We start from the raw sequence: 20604 nt of genomic DNA on the forward strand, positions 1-20604 counted from the left end.
TAAAAAACAAGCAGAAATGTTTAAAAAAAATGTCATATTATCTAATTAAAGAGAGGAGCATTCGAAGTAAAAAAAATATTAGAAAACGTTNAACGATCCATTCTTGCTAAAATGGAAGTCTTTTAAAAAGACTTGTTCACACTTTATGCTTGGTGCCTTTAATGTAATATTTAGGAATAAAAATATCTGTTATAAGAATCGTTGTAGTATTAATTTAGAAAGAATGAGTCCCCCTCTTCTAAGGAAGCACTTCCTGCAATTATTCAAATCATGTAAAAGATAGTTTCCTTCAATAACCCTTTCCTAATATAGACTATGCTCTAGAGTGAGAGGTTTCTCAGAAAAAGGGTTATTATTTTGCAAGAGAGATAAAACAATAAAAAATAAGAAGTCGCTGAAAGGTAAATAAACCGCTTGCACCCCTGTTTAGATTTTTTTCCCCTATCTATCCAAGTTGTCTGCAGCCTCAACTAGAAGCATGAAGTCTTTATTGCTTTTCAAGCATCTGGACTTAAGAAGGTGATTAGTGAGCCTTTATCGTCTTACCACCTCATCTTCACATCCTACTATCTTCCACGAATATTAATTTCTCTTCTCCTTGGTAATATGCTTCTTGTTATCTTCTGAAATCTTTCTTTTATAATCATACTTTGATTAAAACTAGTCAATTATTGGGTGACGCACGTAAGTTGTAAAATTTATAGAAATGTATAATTATAAATAATTGTTATTTCTGAATTTTTTTAAAATTATATTTGTGGTTTATGTATAATCATGGATAAGCAATTCTACCTTTTGTCCAGTACGAGACGCATGTAAATAATTAATATTTATGTTAAAAAAATATTTTATTAATATGAATATATTTAAGAAATATCTTTATGCCAAACATGAGTTTGTAAAATATGATTTATTCAGATTTATTAAAAAAACATGTTTAAAAATTATAATTTCTGATTGTTCCTCACGCATAGCCCGCATAGTTTTTGGCAACTAAGTGTTAAAAGTGTGTTTTCTATCTAAATTAATTAATAAAGAAGGACTTTATAGAATTTTTAAGCGGAAAACCAAAAATATTCTAATAGATTGAAACATAAAAGTTGTAAAATTTTCAATTTTCAATTTTACATACGTAAATAATTATAAAGATTTTCATTCATGTGTGTCGCCGTTTTATCTGATATTGTTCATTGTTTTCTTCTAGCTGACTTACAAACAATATAAATAAAACTGTCTTGCAGAAATATTTTTATTTTGAAATTTTCTCAGATTAATTTTTAATTTTTGATTTAATTATGAATTTATCTATGTATATATATATAAATTTTAAATTAAGGAAATTTAAATACATAAATTTTATATTCAAAATTCTTCTTTTTTAAGAGCTAATCGCCTTTTTATTTTGATTGATAGAATAAGTCGAATTACCTTAAATCTTTTAGCATTAGAGTGGAACAGTTGCCTTACTGAGAAAGAAAGTATGGTCAAAACTACCAGAATATGGTAAAATTTACCGTGTTTCTCACTCTATGGGAAAAACAAAGAACTTAACTATTAAATATCGTTTTAAAATGTGTGATAAAATGTGGTAAAATTGTTGCATAAAATTGCATAGTATTACTAGGTTAAATTTACTTTTCAGTTTAATTTTTTTCTAAATGTGTAGAAATAGGAGCTGTAGTTTCGAAAACCAGAATTTCCGTTAAGCCGTTACCATGTGATTGGAAAAATTACCAAATAGTTGATTTAAATACCGTATATTTTGGTTTTATAAATCTGAATTGTGTTTTTTACCAGTAATGCCTTTATCATACAGTGCGGTAATGTAACCCAATTTGTTTCTCTATGCATTCACCATCATAATTAATAAGGCGAAATCTAGCTACCATGTCTTCTGCCACCTCAAAGGGCTCTAAGTCGGGAAAATATGAAACAAAAGCTTAAAAATGTTGATTGACCAGCTTAGCCCTTAAAAGTTACCATTTCTCTTAACAGCAATGTATGTATTAAACAATACCGAATGTCAAATTAATTTAAATGAAGATTTTTGATTCTTATTATTTTTATTTAAGAAGTGCGTTTGATATTGAATATTTGGTGCTGTCAAGGTGGTAGAAAATATTGATTATTACTAACATTTCGTACATATAATGGTGAGCTGTGATAACTTTTTGGTGCTGCAGTAAGAGATTTTGCACAACTGAAAGCTTTTCCGCACTTCCCATAAAAGATTTAAGATACTTCAATTTTTTCAAGTTCCATATATTATTCGAAAGGAATCGTATAAGCTGTCTACATTTTCTTTACATTCACTATTAAATTTTATTTAAAAAATAATTAATAATTTAAAATAATTATAAAAATAATTTGATGTAAATAGATCAAGAATAGAAAATCTAAAATACGTTACAAACATAAATCAAAATAATTTTAGACATTATTTTTAATAATTTAATTTTGCCATTTAAACATCTAATTTTGTCATTTTTAATCATTTAATCGTTATTTAATTCTGTCACAAAGGATTACTCTGGTTACTTTAAAATATTATAGAAAATTTTTAAGCGAAGTATCATGTTTTTCTAGCCAGCTACGAAATTTATGTTTAACACATATTAATAACAGTTATGAATTTAACAAGCTACAAATAAGTTGAAAAATTAGGTAAAATAAGTCGGTATTGCATATATAAATAATGCTAAAACTGACCTTTTTTGTTGTACCTTAGCTAAGAAACTACTTGTATCGCTTTGGAAATTTTTGGGGATATTTGAGATTATATCAGTTATGCTTTGATAATGTTTTAGCGTTAACTGGAATACTTTTTAAATTGTAAAAGACTTTTGATGAAGCTTTTTAATGAGAAGTTCTCCATTCATAATTTAAAAAAAATTCTGCTAAAGATATGTATTAGCAGTTATAACAGTGTAAATGTGTATGCGTAAATATTTTGCGAAAAATATTTTGCGAAAAAAAAAACTGAAGCAATATTTAGATGATGAGAAAAGGTACATCGAAAAGGTCAGTTTTAGCATTATTGGTATATGCCCTACCGACGCCCCTAAAAGTTATTAAGGTGGGAAATTTTGTTAATAAAAATACAGTTCTGCATTTAACTATATAGTTTTTAAAATTTCTTTTGAGTTATTGTTAGCATTGAATCGAAATAAATATCTGACTTATTTTTAATCATAGAGTAATACTTATAAAAATTTAATCTATGTGTTGATAGTTTGTAAAACTAAGATAGATAATTGAATGTATTAAAACACCCTGAAGCCTCTTATCCACTTTCATTCTGCCAAGGGGTTAGGTTTCGTTCTAATCTTCTTGCGTCTTTTAACTTTCTTGATAAGGGTTCCTATGGTTACTGAGATAATTTAAGAAACTATAATACAGATTGAGATAATTTTCAGTATGTTACTTGAATTCAACTAGTGTTGTGATTGCAATATTTATTTGCGTGTGCATTTTATAAAAGTGCTTTCACCGTATTCTTAAGTGATTAAACATTTCTGTGTTTGAATAAAGGCTTGTTTTTGTTTAAAGTTTTAGTTCAATTTGTGCTTCATTATGGAACGATCCATTCTTGCTAAAATGGAAGCCATCGCTGATCGTTTGCAACCCCAAGCAAGGTAGGAACATTTAGTAATCATTTCCCATTTAATCATTAATTTTCAATTTTTTAGGGTCAGTTTAAGATTACTCATATTTTTAAAATGAAAAAATAAAGCTAATAAATAATGTGATTTTGGAAATTGATTTTCTAATAGAGTAATATTTATATACACGTGTTTGATATTCTAGACAGTTTCAATTCATATTTAGTCAATGCTTGTAAGTTCTACAACTAACACCGTAAAAAATTTCCGGATCAAATTGCGGTGTAAAATACCATATTTTGGGTATATCATGTGCAAAATTCATTTTAACGCAAAAACCATTTTATCGCAAAATCTTTATTTTACAGAAAATTATTAAACTATTATTTTAAAGTTATATTTATTTAATTAGAGTAATTTGATTAAAGTGATTATATGGTAAGAAATTAATGCAAAAATTACCGTTGATCAGATTATTTGTTCTGTAACATGCTCGTGTAAAAATGGATTTTACGATAAAATGTACCGCCACTCTGAGGGCTAGTACTTTTTTTCCGAAATTTAATCCGGATTTTTTTGCAGTGTAGGAAAATCTAAACATATTCTTGATAACTTTAAATTCTTAATTTTTTGAATTTTTTTCTGGACAGGTCATAGTTCAATTCTTATACATACAGGTAACTTTTTGAACATATTTTTACTTTTTCAAACCTAGGAATTAATACATGGGGATTCTTCAAAAATCGAAATATTTCAGATAAATTTTAGTTTTTAGCCATTTATAGTAAATTTATTGCACCTCTGATTGAACGCTAGGAATCATAGTTTCAATATTGAACTGTGGCTCGCAATGGCTCGCACTGACTGGTTACCATTTAATTACCACATCTGGCTCGCACCGACTACCGTGCTGACGTGAAATATCCTCAGTGGAAGACGGATCATGGGTTAGATTCCCCCTGTCGTCAGGCTAACCGTGGGAGGTTCTCAAGGTCTTCTTTTTCATGTAACACAAATGCGGGCTAGTTCCATCAAAAAGTGCTCCACGAAGGCAAAATTTGTCCCAAAACTCGATCCAGGAGTTCCCTTGTCTTCTGGATTAGGTTCAAAATTACAAGGTTACGGAGTTGAACATAAGTAGTCGTAAACCCTTAAAACTGGGTCGGCTGTTCTACGACGATTATAAAATAAAAATAAAATCGGACAATGTGAGCCGTGATGGTTCAGGGGATAGATCATTCGCGTTCCAATGAGGTGAACCGGGTTCGAATCCCTGCAATGACTGGTCGACACGAATCCATATCTGGCTTGCTCCGACCGCAGCTGACGTTAAATATCCTCAGTGGTAGACAGATCATGGGTTAGAGTCCCTTTGCCGTTAGGCTAAGCGTGGAATATTCTCTTGGTCTTCCTCTCTATGTAACGCAAATGCGGGTTAGTTCCATCGAAAAAGTTCTCCACGAAGGAAAAATTCCTACCAATACTTGGAGTTCGCATGTCTTCTGGATTGAGTTCAAAATTACAAGGCTACGGAATTGTATATATATAATATAGCTTAACCTTGCTTGCAAGCTTAAGCAAAACGAATTGGGAAGTGGCTTGTATTTAATTTCCACTTAAAGCATTAAGTATGTAAATAAAACCTAAATGATGTTATTTTGTACAAATTATAAATTAGTTTGCAATTTTTGTATTTGGAATATATTTAAAAAAGCGATTTGATCATTGACAATAAATATATTGCATATGTGAATATTATAATGGTAGAAATTTAATAGATGCAGATAATTTAGGTAACGTTTAAGTATGATAAGTTTTAAACTAGCTAAGCCAATACATACATAAACTTGTGCTGTTATATAATATATTCTGTAAAATGAACAACCGAATTTGATATTGTAAAATTAACAACTAACAAAATAAAATTTTTTGAAAAAAAAATGAAAAATAAAACCTTTAAAATAGCATTAATTTTGTATTATTTCATAGAATGAGATTGTTTTATATTGCATTTTAAGTTGTTGTATAATATTACGAATATTATATAAACGAAAGAAAATTTGCGTAAAAGAAAAGTATCTATGTTGGAATATTCTGTGTAATGGAAACCGAACAATGCTCAGAAGATTTGTTTCATTAGTTTAGCAGCAGTTTTTATTTTAATCTATAAGCAGAATACTAACAATATTATCAAATTTTTTTCGGCTTTCAGTGCCTCGTTGTTTATCGAAACATAGGCGGGATCTTATCGTTTCATGACACTTCCGTTAGCAGAAATGTACCGAGCACACAACTAACGCTGTTTATTTAGACTGAAATGCCTTATATTTTCCATCACCTTTTTTCCAAATCCATATTTATCTGGAGTTCTGCGTTCCCAAAATATAAATCGCGAAGTTTTCCGGATTGTGTTTGCAAAATATGCACATTAAATCGTTAAGACTTCTCGCTTTTTTAATTAATTTATCATCGTATACGTTTCTTCTAATATTATTTATCGCGAGCTTCTATTTCATTTACGAAATTTTTACTAAACTATTTACTTATCCACAGCTTTTTCATCAATTTAAAATTTATTTTGCTTTTTTTTATTGTTAAAATTAATATTTAATAAGCAGAACTTCTTTCAAAATAAATCAATGCTTCTTTTAACCGGTTTAGACCATTTCAGATTAAGGATAAATTATTTATTACTGTAAATTATTTTCATTATTTTATTTTACACCAACAATCATAAGAGATCACCTAATTATTTCAAACAAAATAATTAGGTTAGGTATGTAGATTTAGTTTTTCAATACTACTATCAGATGTTCATATCAATTCTCCTTTATTATTATGTTCACGGTTGCCTTTCATGGACAAAATTCTCACTAAAATATTTCTTATGTAATCACCTAATTATTTCAAACAAAATAATTAGGTTAGGTATGTAAATTTAGTTTTTCAACACTACTATCAGATGTTCATATCAACTATCCCTTATTATTAATATGTCCACAGTTTCCTTTCATGGACAAAATTCTTACTAAAATTTCTTTTTAGGTAAATTTGTTTTTTAATTTCAAAAATATTAATTTTATTTTGTTACATTTTGCATTATAATGAATACTTAATAACCGATATTCTTTTCAAAAATAGACTGTTTATGGTGTTAATTTGGAAACACGATGCACTATAAAAATTCCGGATCAAATTAGGGCAAAAAATTACCGGTACTCTGACTGCTGGTACTTTTTACAGTAAAATCCATTTTCTAATATACAGTGATTTTCACAGTAATAATTACCGTAAAATCACTGATTCGATCTAAATAAATATTACTCTGAAAATTACGGTATAATATTTTACGATAAAAATTGATTTACGTTAAAATTGATTTTACGTATGATGCACCTAAAGTGCCGGTGCTTTTTACCTTAATTTGGTCCGGAATTTTGTGTCAGAACTATGTCTAAAAGAGTGAGCTAATAAATTATGTCTATGTTTCTTTCTGTGATTTAATTTCATAGTTATTTTGAATGCCCACTAACATAGCAGTTTTCTTAAGTACTTCATTAGTTAATTATTTTAAACAAAATATTATCTAAAATGAATGTACTTACTCTGTAAGAAAATTTGCTATCTCAAAAAACCACCTATATTATTTTAAAAACAGAGAACTATTAAGTGATCTATTATTTAATAAGAATAGATGGTAATAATTTCAGGCTACTTGTAATATCCCCTAGTTAATTGTCGTTTTGTTCATAAGTTAATAGAATAGTTTATTAATTATTTTTAATAATTTGAGCTAGAATAATGAATCTAATTTAGTTGTTACTGAGTTTGTTCATTATGTTTCTCACTATAGCATAGCTTTTTAAGTACTAAATATAGCGTCTACCATAATTACGTATATTTATATTAAAGTCATCTCTTTTCTATTATTACAAATACATATCCAATTTTTCCTATTTTATGCTACTTATATATATAATTTATTTTCGACTCTTTTAATTTTATTAATTATTTTTTGTTTTTGATATTTTTTTCTAATAATTTGCTACATTTATTTTTCTTAAAACCTAATCAATATTTTCTATTCATATTTTTAAATTCTTTATTTCTGTATAAGTTTATAAAATTTAGCTAACAGTTAAAATATGAATAACAAATTAGAATTTTAAACAAATTAGCTCAACTGGAAAATGTCAAAAATAATTCATTTATTTAAATTGTTTATTTGGCGATCAAACTTTTGTCAAATTCCAGACAAACCATATGCAATTCTCAAAGTTGCAAGAAACTAAACGGCCTCCATCTTTATTTCAAAAATTCGGCGATCAAATAATTACAACAAAATTAAAAACTCTTTACATGTAATTCACTTGAACAATTCTACGTTAAAAGTTATGAAAATTCTTCAATCACAGAAATTAAACAACTTGTGTAATCAATGGAGTCTTTTAATTTATAACAATTTCCAAAGGTTTTAATGAACTTCTAACCCTGGCAATATCTCATTTTGGAAATAGCTTCAGGACTCAAAATCATCTAGTAGGGAGTTTTCAAACAAAGCAAGATGTTTCATTTTCAAATTCGTATTCATCAATCTTTGTTTGCATTCGCTATATTAGCATTTATTACTGAGACTTCTTGGAACTCATTACTCCCAAAAGTCTTTCCTCCCTTGGGCTACGATTTTGCCATCGAATTGTTCTCCGCAAAATTCTACCCCTCCAAAGAACATTTTCAAAATTATAATCCATAGCGTTTCCTAGCTATTAATGTTGAAAACCATTTTGAACGCATTATGTTACTGAGAAATCTTCATTACGGGGAGAGCGTAATTATTGAAAAATTAGTCCCCGTTTTTCCACAGAAATGAAAAAAATGCGATACCAAAGTAAATTTAATCAAACCTCCTGGTGGAAACCATTTTCCAAAAACTGTCCAATTTAGGAAGATTCGAATGAAATTTTAATCAAGTTGAGTAGTTGGATTTATGTTATATCGAATAAAACGCAGGAGGAAACACTTTTGCGTTATTTACTTGAAATATTGCTGTAATGTGCCTAATTAAGTTTTTATTGAACTGTCGTAAAATACTGCTGGGTAGTGCATTTTTTTTGTAATTAAGTTATTTTAATATTCTTCAAGAAATTACGAATTTGTTTTTTTCTCCAGTGTTTTGGTGACCTATTGGTTAGCCAAAGAATTTAATGTTAGCATTAAAAGCAGTTTTCTAAATTCAAATTTTTTATTTTATTTTAAATAAAACAATTATGTTATCAAACGCTCTAAATAAGGTAAAAAATTGTTAGAATATAATTAAATCCATATAAAAGTTTTGAATTCAATTATTTTAAAACTATTACTCACAGAAATAGCTGTTAATGTTAAAAATAATCTTTGGAAAAATATGTTCCTGACGTATCTTCATTACGCTAGTACATAATTAAGGACGTTTTTTGCTCAAAAAATTGGAGAAAAAAAGAAAATAACTAAGTAATTTAAATCAAAAGTGAAAAAAGCAGTTTAATTTAAAGGGACTCTAATGGAATTTTAATTAAACTGAGTGGTGACGTTATATCGAATAGGTAGTGAAACACTTTAATAATATTTATTAATGTGAATAAATAATATATTATCATAAAATATATTGTTATAATGTCATAAAGTATTGCTGAGTAGTGAGCTCTTTTTTGACACATTTAAATAATTTAAAAAATGTTTTATTAAAGAAAATTAATGGATATTCCTGGTTTGACCTCTAATTAAAAAAAACCGATGATCGATGACTGGACATAAGAAACAAAGCTTTTTTTAGCAGATACAATATACTATATTCGTTAGAGTTTTTCTAAAAAAAGTATATTTTAAACAAAATACTAATGTTACTAAATATGTAACAAATTGAGAAAGTATTTATGTTCTTATCTCAATCAGGTTGCAAGATAGATTGCATTTTGTTTTTTCACGCATATTGCTTTCAAATGATATTCAAAATTTAAGCACTATTTCTTTTTCTCTCCGACTATATTTTTCAATTTTAAAAATAGTATATTTAAAAAACCAAAAGAAAATAATTATAATCTCTGCATGAAGTTTAAAATGTGCATTTTTATTATACTTTTAGTTTGACTTAAGGAAATGGAAAAGAAATGCATTTGGAATAAAAAAAATTTCTGATTAAATTATACAAAAGCAAAAATAAAAGTAAATAAATAAAATAAAAATATAAAATAAACGAATTAATAAATAGACATGTTTTTGTAATAGTTATAAATAGTGTAATGCATTACTTTTTAAGTGTTTCATATTAGCTACATGGGACTGTAGCACGTTGGACCACATGTGAATGATACTAGTGCAATCAATACTCAGAAAAAAATTTAAAAATAGCTCAAAATAGCAAAAATAGCTCAAAATAATGTCATTATGTGATATCCAATGATCCAAGTAACTCCGCATCATAGTCCAAGGTACAACACCGCGTAGTACCTCGGTCCGATTTTCTTTACTTTAAAATTTATTTTTTCTGAAGGGTATAAAAGAATTCATTCACGAAAGAATTCATTCACAGAATTCATTCAGAACTATATTATACCATATAATGAATATATACATATTCATATAGTGAATATATGCATATTCATATAAATATTATACATATAATGAATTACTCAAAGCATTATCATGACTTGAATTATTTAATTTACTACACGAAGATTAATTTTGAAATTGTTCCAAGGTACAGAATTCTTCCTTATCATTCTAAACATATTAATTATCAGTTATTTTGCATATTAAAGATCATGGGAAAGATTTAAACTGTTAAACGATATTTGACTCAAAGCATGTTTTCTCAGCTTTTCGTAATATACTATTTTTAGATACGAGCAGCCCTAAGGCTAATTATATCTTAAAATAGATTTGTACGGAGAGCAAAAAAATAAATAAAACACCCTGAATAACTTTTAAACTTATGATCGGATCTTCAAGTTCTAGAACTCAATCTTAATGGTTCTAGGAGGTGACCACAAATTTGCTAATTAACTAGAGCAGACGATATTTTAGGTTATGAAATCAGACACAAAAACGTATTTTCTCTGAATAAACATACCTTTTTTTTTTTTAAGAAACCTGAATTTGATTTCTAACCTTCAAAGTATAGGGGTTAGCCGCATTCTCAGGAGAGTAATTCAAAGTTTGAGCCTCTTAATGTTAAATTTATTTTTTGTGTATTTCGCTATGTCTCGATAAATATTTAAGCTAATTGAAAACTTCTGTACAATTATAAAATCCGTTTATCCAAAAATAATTGCAAATAAAAACTAAATTTTAGTAAATATTTATTATTTTATATTTTATTTAATTACAGTCGAAACAATCTTGAATTGTTAGGTATACCATTTTTGCATCATTTAAAAGTAAGTAATTTTTCATAGCAAAATAGAAAATTTGAGCGAAATTGGTTGTATAGTTCCTGAGAAATCGAATTTTAAATGCACGACTTTTTTAAAATTCTCGAGATATAGGGGAAGTACGTAAAAAGTAAAATTAACATTAATAGGCCAAACTTGACAAAATATGGACTCTCCTGACCAAATTATGGGCACCATATTTCTCAGATTGGGACTACCCCTTATATTCTGGGGGTCAGAAATCTGAATTCGTTGAAAAAAGAAGGTATGCTTATTCAGAGAAAGTACGTTTTTGTGATTGATTTAGTAACTTAAAATATCGGCAGCAAAAATTAATTAACGTATTTGAGGTCACCCCCTCGAACCATGCGTTCTAGAACGTGAAGATCCGATCTTTAGATCAAAAGTTATTCAGGGAGGTCCGTTTTTTAATTTGTATACTGTCTATTGATCAACAGAGAAAATTTATTTGTATTTTGATCTGCGCCGAGAATTTATCTGTATCTTAAGTAACTGAATGATATTGAAACATTTTACCTCCTGCTCTCTACTGTACTGTTATATAAGAAGTAGTTGCAAAACTATTTAGTTCACTAGAATGAAATATATAAATTTCTCTTAACTCTTTGAAACATATGTGAAACCTGTGTCCCTTTTAAGATTTTTTTTTTCTGATTCTCTGATTACAAGCAAAAATATATTTTAGTATTTTTCTAATTATAAAATCAGTTTATTTGTTACTGAAAAATCTGTTGGATTATCGAAATTTTTTTTGTGCCAAAAAAATAAAATCCAAAACATGCAGTTTAAAAAAATTTTTTTTTTAATCATTTTAAATATTTTATCAATAATTGATTTGATAAATTAAAGAAATTTCAATGATGGATAACTGTTTCTCTTATATCTAAATAATTGCAAATTAGAAAATTTATTGTTTTGACTTGAACCATGTTTAGATTTTACCTTTTACACAGAAAAAGACACCGGTATCTCATGCTGTACTTCATAACCATAAATTATTAAAATGCTAAGTATAATTTTCAAGAACTTTGATCTTTTTTTTAATAACGGCAGGCACTGAACTTTCGTTCTTCGCCTTAGAAGATGTGTTAGAAGATGTGCCGGAAGTGTTGCTCATTTATCGTTACCCAGTGGGCGCCTGCGAACCAAGGTCATGGAGGCGAGAAACATTACCCACGCCAGACTGCCACAAATATCCGTTCATAGGGTGGGCTACATTCACACATCAGAAGACAACTGAGAGAGAGAGAGAGAAACATCCATGCCCAGAGCGGAATTCGAACCGGCAGCCATTGGCTTCGCTGTCAGGCACGCTAACCACTCGACCACCTGGCCGGCGGAGAACTCTGATCTAAGCTAATATAAAATAATGAGAAATAAGTTTAATAAAAATTCTACTCCTAAGGAGTAAAAAACAGCTTACATATTTGTGCATTCACTATAAAACTTTTAAATTTTTTTATAATATAATTAAAAGTTTATTTTATTAATTTCGAATCAGTTATGTAATTTAATGTTTGCTACTTAAAAGTTCAAATACTTTTCCAGAATTACATATCAAATTTCCGGGATCAAGTCAAGGAAGGAATCCAAAGAAAATGTTAAAAAAAAAGTTTTTTTTCTTTCCCTTTGATTTATTCTTTTTCTCCATTCTTTCAGTTGCAAGCGAAATCAAAGCTTCACCATTATTTCAAAGAGATTAAATTTTTTTGTTCTCTCTCTTTAGGTAAAGGGGAGATCGAAAAAAACTTCACGATTACCTTGCTAGATACTGATATGAGGTGGATATTTGTGGAACCTCCCTCGTTTTAACTTCGTTGCAAGTTGTACCCTTTTGTAAACCTGCAAACTTTTTGGCTATATGAAGCCATTAGTTGATTAAGTCACCGTCTTTCCTTCTATCATTTTATATACGTGTAGATTGGAAGAAACTTATAAGATAACTTTTATAGTATCTTAGATATTGAGAAACTTGAGATACCTTGTAAAATTTCTTATTTTTACTAATACATTAGCTACTAGCTTGCGTCACATTTTGATTACAAATACTTAGAATTTTCATTTTGTTAAGTGTGCGGCCGAACGCTAAACACACAAGTAAGGATTAGAGTAATTATTTATTTCCAAGGCTATTTGCGCATGTTGAAACATGAGCTCTTTTCAAATTATAAGAAAAATAATGATTAATTAGTAAAGTCAATATGCTTGAAACTAAATCTTTTTCAAGTTAAGGACCACTAAATTTTAACTTTGCTATTATTACGATATCTTTAATTATATTGAAACTTAATGTATATTCTAATTTTACCTATATAATTTAATGTTTCTTTTAAAACGGCTGTTTATTTAAATGTCTTCCTTATTTAAAGTAGAGATTTAAGATAAACGTATTTTCGGTCCTAAGTTATTTCGAAACGCCTATTTGGGGTGACGATATTTATGTAACAGGTCAAACTATTTTATGTAATCTGTCAAACAAACAAAAAACCAACTAAGGTGTTGAGGATAACTTTGGACCAGTGGCGCTCATCTCATTTCATCTTCTATTCATTTCCTCTTATTTTCGTCATGAAAATGGGAGCCTATTTTTGAAGGGCTTGAAACATGTCGATTGTTATTTACTTTTCATGTATTTAAGCAAATGAAGCTCCTAATCAGAAAGTATCATCTTGTTTAAAGATTAACAACTGCATTAGAGGATTCGAGAAAAAATAGGTTAAAATGTGATTTAGTTTGAGATTCGATTTTGCTATGTATTACTTATTTATCACTGCCATAATTCATGACTTACAGCGATCGAATTAATTTGAACGATCGAATTAATTTGTATATAAAATTTATCGTTTTGAATGACTTTTGCGAAGTATATTAAGGATGTGTACTTCAGGAGAACAATGATTTCATGCGTAGGCTGCTTTTCAAACATCGAAATTTGAATATAATCTTAAAAATATTAATATTGAATTAGATTGAAGTTACTTAATTGTTATATATTGCCAGATGTTTTATCATCTACCCAATATATGAAATTTAAAGACATTTAATGTTCTGTCAGTTACACCATAATATGTGACAGTTAAGCTATTTTCTCAATTAATAATTACGAATCATTTCAGCAATTAGTAATACCAGTCATTAAATTACTAATTATCTCAGAGTGAACCATATCTATTATAAAATTGTTTCGCCTTCTTCATTGTCAAAAGTTGTAACTAACCATCATAAAGAAATTCATTTATCATTCATTTACCGAGTTGATGCTTATGTGAGGTCTTATTTTTAGCTTTGCTTTAAAACGGTTAATAGAAAATATAGCTCAAATTTTACTAACGATCTCTTCTACCAGTATTTTATCATAAATATGATTGCATGCAGTCATTATGCAGTTTTATATTATAATAAATGAATGTTGAAACCTTAAATTTCAAATCATTTTATATTGCTGTAGTAAGATGTTTTTATTTTTATTTCATATTTTATATAAATGTTTAAACAGTGCGTATAACCAAGTGCCAGGTTCCCATGACTTCCTAATATTATGACAGACACTATAATTTTAGACTAATTTCCGAATGATAAATTTTTTTAGGTTTGAAAAATTTAAAAAAAATTCATATTTTAATTAAACTTTAATTCCAAAAAACCTCAGAAAGTGAATAATTTAAAAAGAACCTTATTACATTTAAGAAACACTGAAGATTTTATACAAGTTCCCACAAAACTATATACATTTTTATATAAACAAAAGTATATTTTTATACTGTAAGAAACCCCAACATTGATTTTAGTATTTCGAATGAAATATCTTCTAAACTGAATTTCATTATGTGAAAATATATAACCCACAACTTTAGCCTCATATCCTATCTAGGCCAAACTATGGCTCACATTTCATCGCAAAAAGCTAGAAAATAGTTTTTGAATCATAGCCTCCTTGAAAAAAGTCTAGATCTAGAGTTCTCATCCAAGCTTTATTTCAAAGTTGGCTTATTGCGGTGTCATTTGGCGAAATCGTGAGACGTAACCAGCCTGAGATATAGCCGACCATCTTTAGTCATAGACTATTTCCGCTACGCGTATCGCTTTTTTAAACCTGAATAAATAATAGGTGCTTCTACTCCTGTTTCCAATTTCCATTTGAAGACAATCCTTTACTCTCTTTGTTCACAAAAAAGAAATGCATGATCGATATTTCCGATGATGGGATGTTAAATTGAATAACAGTTTATATCTCTCATACTCTCATGGATGTATGGTGGCTATCATTAAGTAAATAGAACGGTTACATACAATGGCAAGTATCATTAAGTGAACTGAAAACGACTGCATACTAAATAAAGTATCGTTAAACAAAATTGGTTTTTCTTAAACTACACGTGTTTCTCAGAAACTTATTCCTAAAATAAGCACTTTAGGATCATTTTCTTGAATGAAGATGTTCTATTATTTAAATTTTAATCGATTTTAATCAATGTTTAGATAAACATGGTGTTCAAAAACTTTTTAAATGCTTCCATACTTTATTGATTCCTTAGAATCATTATTTTTAATTCGATATTTTGAGATGAAGCATTGGTTTTAGAAAAAGTTTTGTAAGTGTGATTTATGTTTGCATAGGACTGTGCGTATGATTTTAATGGTTTTCATTGGTGTATTTGTTTTGAAGATAAAAAATATTGTTATAAAAATCGAATAAAATATTGATTTTAGACTTTCAACGTTCGTTCTAATAAATGATCATTAAAAGAAATGCAAATAATGGCAAAAAGAAATCGAAAACCGAAATATTTTAAATATCTAGTCACCCCTTTTTAAAAGTATAGAAAAATCATTTACTAATATTTGCAATTTTTTTTTAATATAAATTAAAAAAAAATGTCTGAATTAATTAAAAAATTTTTTTTTATAACATAAATTAGATAACTATTTTGTGTGCTACAAAACAACGTTTGATTCGGAAAAAAAATTAGCTTAAACTTATTTTTGAAAGAAAATTTGAGTTTGCAATTTTCTTATACAATAATATTTTGGGTCTTAAGTGGGTTCTAAAGCTTTGAATGCAATATAGTTTCCCATAAACAGACGAAATTCAGTTGAAATGTAGAGTTTTTGCTTTGTATTGCAAAATGAGTACTTTTCTAAATTCTTTGCACAGTGTTCTGTGAAGATACACGTCAATAAATATTTTTAGTCTTTTAGAAAAATTAAATGTAAAAAATATGATAATTGATGAACGTATATTATTTAAGAGAATAATAAATAATAATAAAAAAATGCTATTGAGATTAAGTAAATCACATGTGATCAAGGTGAGTGTACAGACCATTAAAACCTGTTTGATTGCGAGTTGAAGCTTGAAGATGTTACAATAGCATTTCAGTTTTTTAATCGCTTAAATATTAGTTCGTGACTCTCTTAATATTTATTTCTTTTAATTTTTAATAAGGGTCCTAAAAATACATTAAGGGCGATCTTTACAACACACCTTGTATGCATTTTTCTAATCAATTTATCAAGTTTAAGTGCTAAAATTGAAATTTGTATTGTAAACTTGATTTTGAATGTATGATTTCTAAAAAAGCAAATGACTGTACAATACTTAGAGTATTCGTTTCCAGTATCACAAAATATTGTGATATATTAAGGAAAAAATGAAAAAATTGAAATTTCTTTTTTTACAAAGCAATAAAAGGTATTAATTATTCTTAAAGTATTCAGGTTGGTAGAGAAAGAGTTTTGAGTACGTAGCTAAGTTAACTAAGTTCATATAAACTTTCTAGTTCCGTTAAAATAATATTTGCAAAATAAAATCAAAATTCTTTGAAAATCTAATTACAATTTTTTAATTAAATAATTATTATAATTTATAATATTTGCTCTTAATAATAAGAATATGTGAAAAGTTCAAGGGATGCAACTTTTAACACTTTGTTTGAACTGATTTTTTCTAGATTTGAAATTGAGCTTATTTTCAAATATTAAGTATTTAAAAATTTATAAAAACTAAAGATAGAGATACATTTTAAACTTGATCCTGATTTAATTTTCAGACTTTACTTTGGAAGTTCTATTTATAAATTGAAGAAAATTGACGTTTTCCAAATTCATTTTTGATAGTATATAAATTCGTAAAACCAAGATTGATGCAGTTTAATTACATTTGTTGCATTCTAAATGACGATGTTTATGTTAAAATTAATTTAATTCTACAAAACAAAAAAAAATGAAATATATCTCTCACCTTTTAAAAAGTGGTTTCAAAATTTGTTTTTTTCTCACCACAACAAAAACACTTCTCAAATCTGATTCAATTTTTTCAAAAAGAATCCACACGTATTGAGGTATTTGCATTATTAAAAAAAATGTGATAAAAAGTGAAATAGGAATCAAAATTTATATTATTCTGCGTTTTTTTATCGCTTACTCTATTTGAGGGATGTACTGCTAAATTAAAACGCTAAAAAATCAGTTTTTAATGTCCGTAGCTTAAGCAGTAATAAGTTTTTACAACACTAAAACATCACACCTTTTAAAAGACACTCACGAAAACAAACTTTTTTAGGAAAACGTTTAATTAAAATTATTAAGCCTAAGGCCTTTCATCACGGTGAAGTGAAGTGAAACTCTATTTGTTTGAGTTGAATTTTTCCAAGTAAGTTGAGTTAAAAAATAAGAAGTTTTTGTAACTTTTTAAGATATTTTAGATGATTCTTTCACGTAAAGAAAAAAAAGAGCAGCGCAGACTTTTTTCGATGTTGTAATTATTTTAATGACTATGTCGACGAGTAAATCCCTGTTATTAAAAAAAATTACAAAACTTCCCTCAAGTAAGTGTGCCACAGTTAACATACAGCTTTGAAGAAAGAATTTTTTATTGGATTCGTTATATTTTCCTTCTCTGGAAGAAAGTAACTACGAAGTAACTGTTCCTCGTGGGTTCTTAATGCAGGGAATAATTACTGCTTATAGGAGACTTCTTGAAGCAGAAATTTAAAATGCATAATTTTACATGTGTGAAGTTTTAGAAGAAAGAAGTTCCTTTTTAATAATTTTTTTTTAAAAACTTAGGATTTTAAGCGAGTGAGATAAAATTATAGAAATAGTTATCTATCGAAACCTCGTACATTTATATTAGTATGTTAAAAACGCTATACATTTTAAGCAAAAATAAAAGTTTTTAACAACGGTTTTTTTAAGAGCTCATCGTGAAAAATAATAAATGCTGGGAACATTTAAAATGTAAAATTTTATATGCGTAAAGGTTTTAATGAGGAACTTTAAAACACTTTTCTTTTATTTTTTTTAAGTGAGTAGGATAAAAATTATTTAATTTTTATTTGAAAGCCTAAATAAGTTTTTTATTATATATTTCCATTAGCGTGTTAAGTGTATTATATTTTCCAAGTAAAAAAAAAAGTTTCTGTTGAAATACTAATGTGAAAAAATACTTTTTTTAAGGTACTATTTGAATTAGAAATTTAAAATTTACAATTTTATAAGCATAAATTTTTTAGAGAGAGACAGAGGTTTCTTTCTAGTAGTTTTTAGTTAAAATTTTTTTTTATGCGTGTATGGCTAAAACTGTAAAAATAATTCCTGAAAATTAGTTAATTTTTTTAAGATATTTTTTTAAACACATAGGTTATAAATTTTATATGAGATAGAACGAAGCAATAGTCTCTGTTAAGAATAATTTAGGTGAAAAAAAGAAGCTGCTTTTAGACATTTTTTTAAAACAAAACATTGAAATATTTAATTTTTCAAGCATAAAGTGTTCAAGTTAATTTCGTTTTATTATAATATTTTTTTAAAAAAAATTAGGTTTTTAAGAGTGTGAACTTAAAATTCTAAAAATACACTTTGATCTAAATCAGCAATCCATTATTTTTATCTGTTTTATTTTTATCAATATCTTTTGATTTTTTACTTTAAGAAAGTAATCAAAAAGCATCAAATATATTATAGCAAATATACACTCTATAAAAAAAAAATCGACGCACCAAGAAGGAGTTGTCCGATTGAAACGAAAATTCGTGGATAGGAAGGCAATGCACAGAATAGTAAATGATTAAAATTTCAGAACAATTGAATAATTTATTGCAGAGTTACAGTAACAAGTTCAATAAGGTGTTGACCCGCCTCTAGCCTGGATACAAGCTGCCACACGGCGTGGCATAGACCGATAAAGCTCCCGGATGGTCTCTTGCGGTATTTCCTGCCAAATTCGATCCAATTGTCGAACGAGGTCATCAACATTCCGTGCCAGATGCAATCGCCTTCCCATCATATCCCAGACATGCTCGATGGGAGAGAGATCTGGTGATCTGGCAGGCCAAGGAAGAGTTTGACAAGCTTGCAGACAGTTCATAGCAACACGTGCCGTATGTGGTCTGGCATTGTCCTGCTGAAAAACCAGCCCAGGGCGCTGCAAAAGGAACGGTAGCAAAACAGGTCTTAGGATGTCGTCGACGTACCGCTGTGCAGTAAGTGTACCTCTAATGACGACCAAAGGGGTCCGGCTGTCAAAGAAAATGGCACCCCAGACCATAATGCCTTGTTGAGGGCCGGTGTGGCGTGCAATAGTGAAGGTAGGATCCCTCCTCTGCCCTGTGCGTCTCCAAGCACATCTTCGATGATCGCCAGGACACAGTTGGAAGCAGGATTCGTCGCTAAAGACTATACGTCCTCAATCGGCATCATTCCAACCTGATCGAACCCAGACATTCATGCATACGAAATTGCAAAGCAATCGGATGATTGCTTCTTGGTGGGTCGATTTTTTTGTTATAGAGTGCATTATAGCAAAATGTATTATAGCAAATATATTATATTAAAAGCACAGAGAGAAGGGTATTTTAAACATACAGGTTATAAGCGTAAATGAACAGTATTCAATGAGCCGGGATAGTCTGGATGGTAGAGCGCTGAACTCACGTTCGTGCGAACAGGAGTTTGCAATGTAGCAATTATTTATAGGAGTTTGTAATGTTTGCAATTATCTTTAGATATATATTTATTTTTTTAAGATTTTTTACAAGAACTTTTTGCAAGAAAAATAATACAGTATTAGTTAGGATCCTATTGTATAATGTAATTACTGTATTTAGAAAAATCTTGAACTTCCTCTGTGGGCGAAATTTTCACCATGCCTTAACTTTGTAAGTTTTCACATCATATTTATGGAAGAATTATTAGTTGAAAATAGTTAAAATTATTTTACATATTTCCATTTATTTTTAAGACCTCAAGCATCACTTTAACATTTTGAAAAAATGTTTCTGGTTTTGCAGACTCATTGGACGTCGTAAATTAATTTTTAACCGAAGTATAAACAAAAACGCTTTTGAAATAGGGTCAATTATATTAGTGCTGGACTGCTTCTTAAAGAACAGTGTGTATTGCACCGTTATTTGTCATAAGGTGTTTTTGTTTTTTCCTCTGCAAAGTATTGACCCTTAATGTTCCAGAAGTATTTCAAGTTTCAAGTATAATTACAATATAATTTATAGTTAAGTAATCAATTATATAAATAATCTGTAAATATGAGAGCAACGAAAGTGTTAAAATAATAA

The 20604-nt window shown here is 28.3% G+C and overlaps 1 protein-coding gene across 2 annotated transcripts in view; it reads left to right on the forward strand.

Annotated features, from left to right (window-relative positions):
• The first annotated feature begins 3413 nt into the window (after nucleotides 1-3413).
• The window catches only part of LOC107455088 (CUGBP Elav-like family member 2), a 751728-nt gene continuing 734537 nt past the window's right edge, over nucleotides 3414-20604 (forward strand). Inside the window, exon 1 of one of the 2 annotated variants that reach the window (XM_043046908.2) lies at nucleotides 3414-3635. In XM_043046908.2, the coding sequence (XP_042902842.2) occupies nucleotides 3574-3635 (62 nt within the window). In that variant the 5' untranslated portion in view covers nucleotides 3414-3573. The remainder of the gene's footprint in view (nucleotides 3636-20604) is intronic. The other variant, XM_071187614.1, reaches the window with a different exon arrangement.

Source organism: Parasteatoda tepidariorum, chromosome X1 (genome assembly GCF_043381705.1).
Source record: "Parasteatoda tepidariorum isolate YZ-2023 chromosome X1, CAS_Ptep_4.0, whole genome shotgun sequence".
Classification (NCBI taxonomy): domain Eukaryota; kingdom Metazoa; phylum Arthropoda; class Arachnida; order Araneae; family Theridiidae; genus Parasteatoda; species Parasteatoda tepidariorum.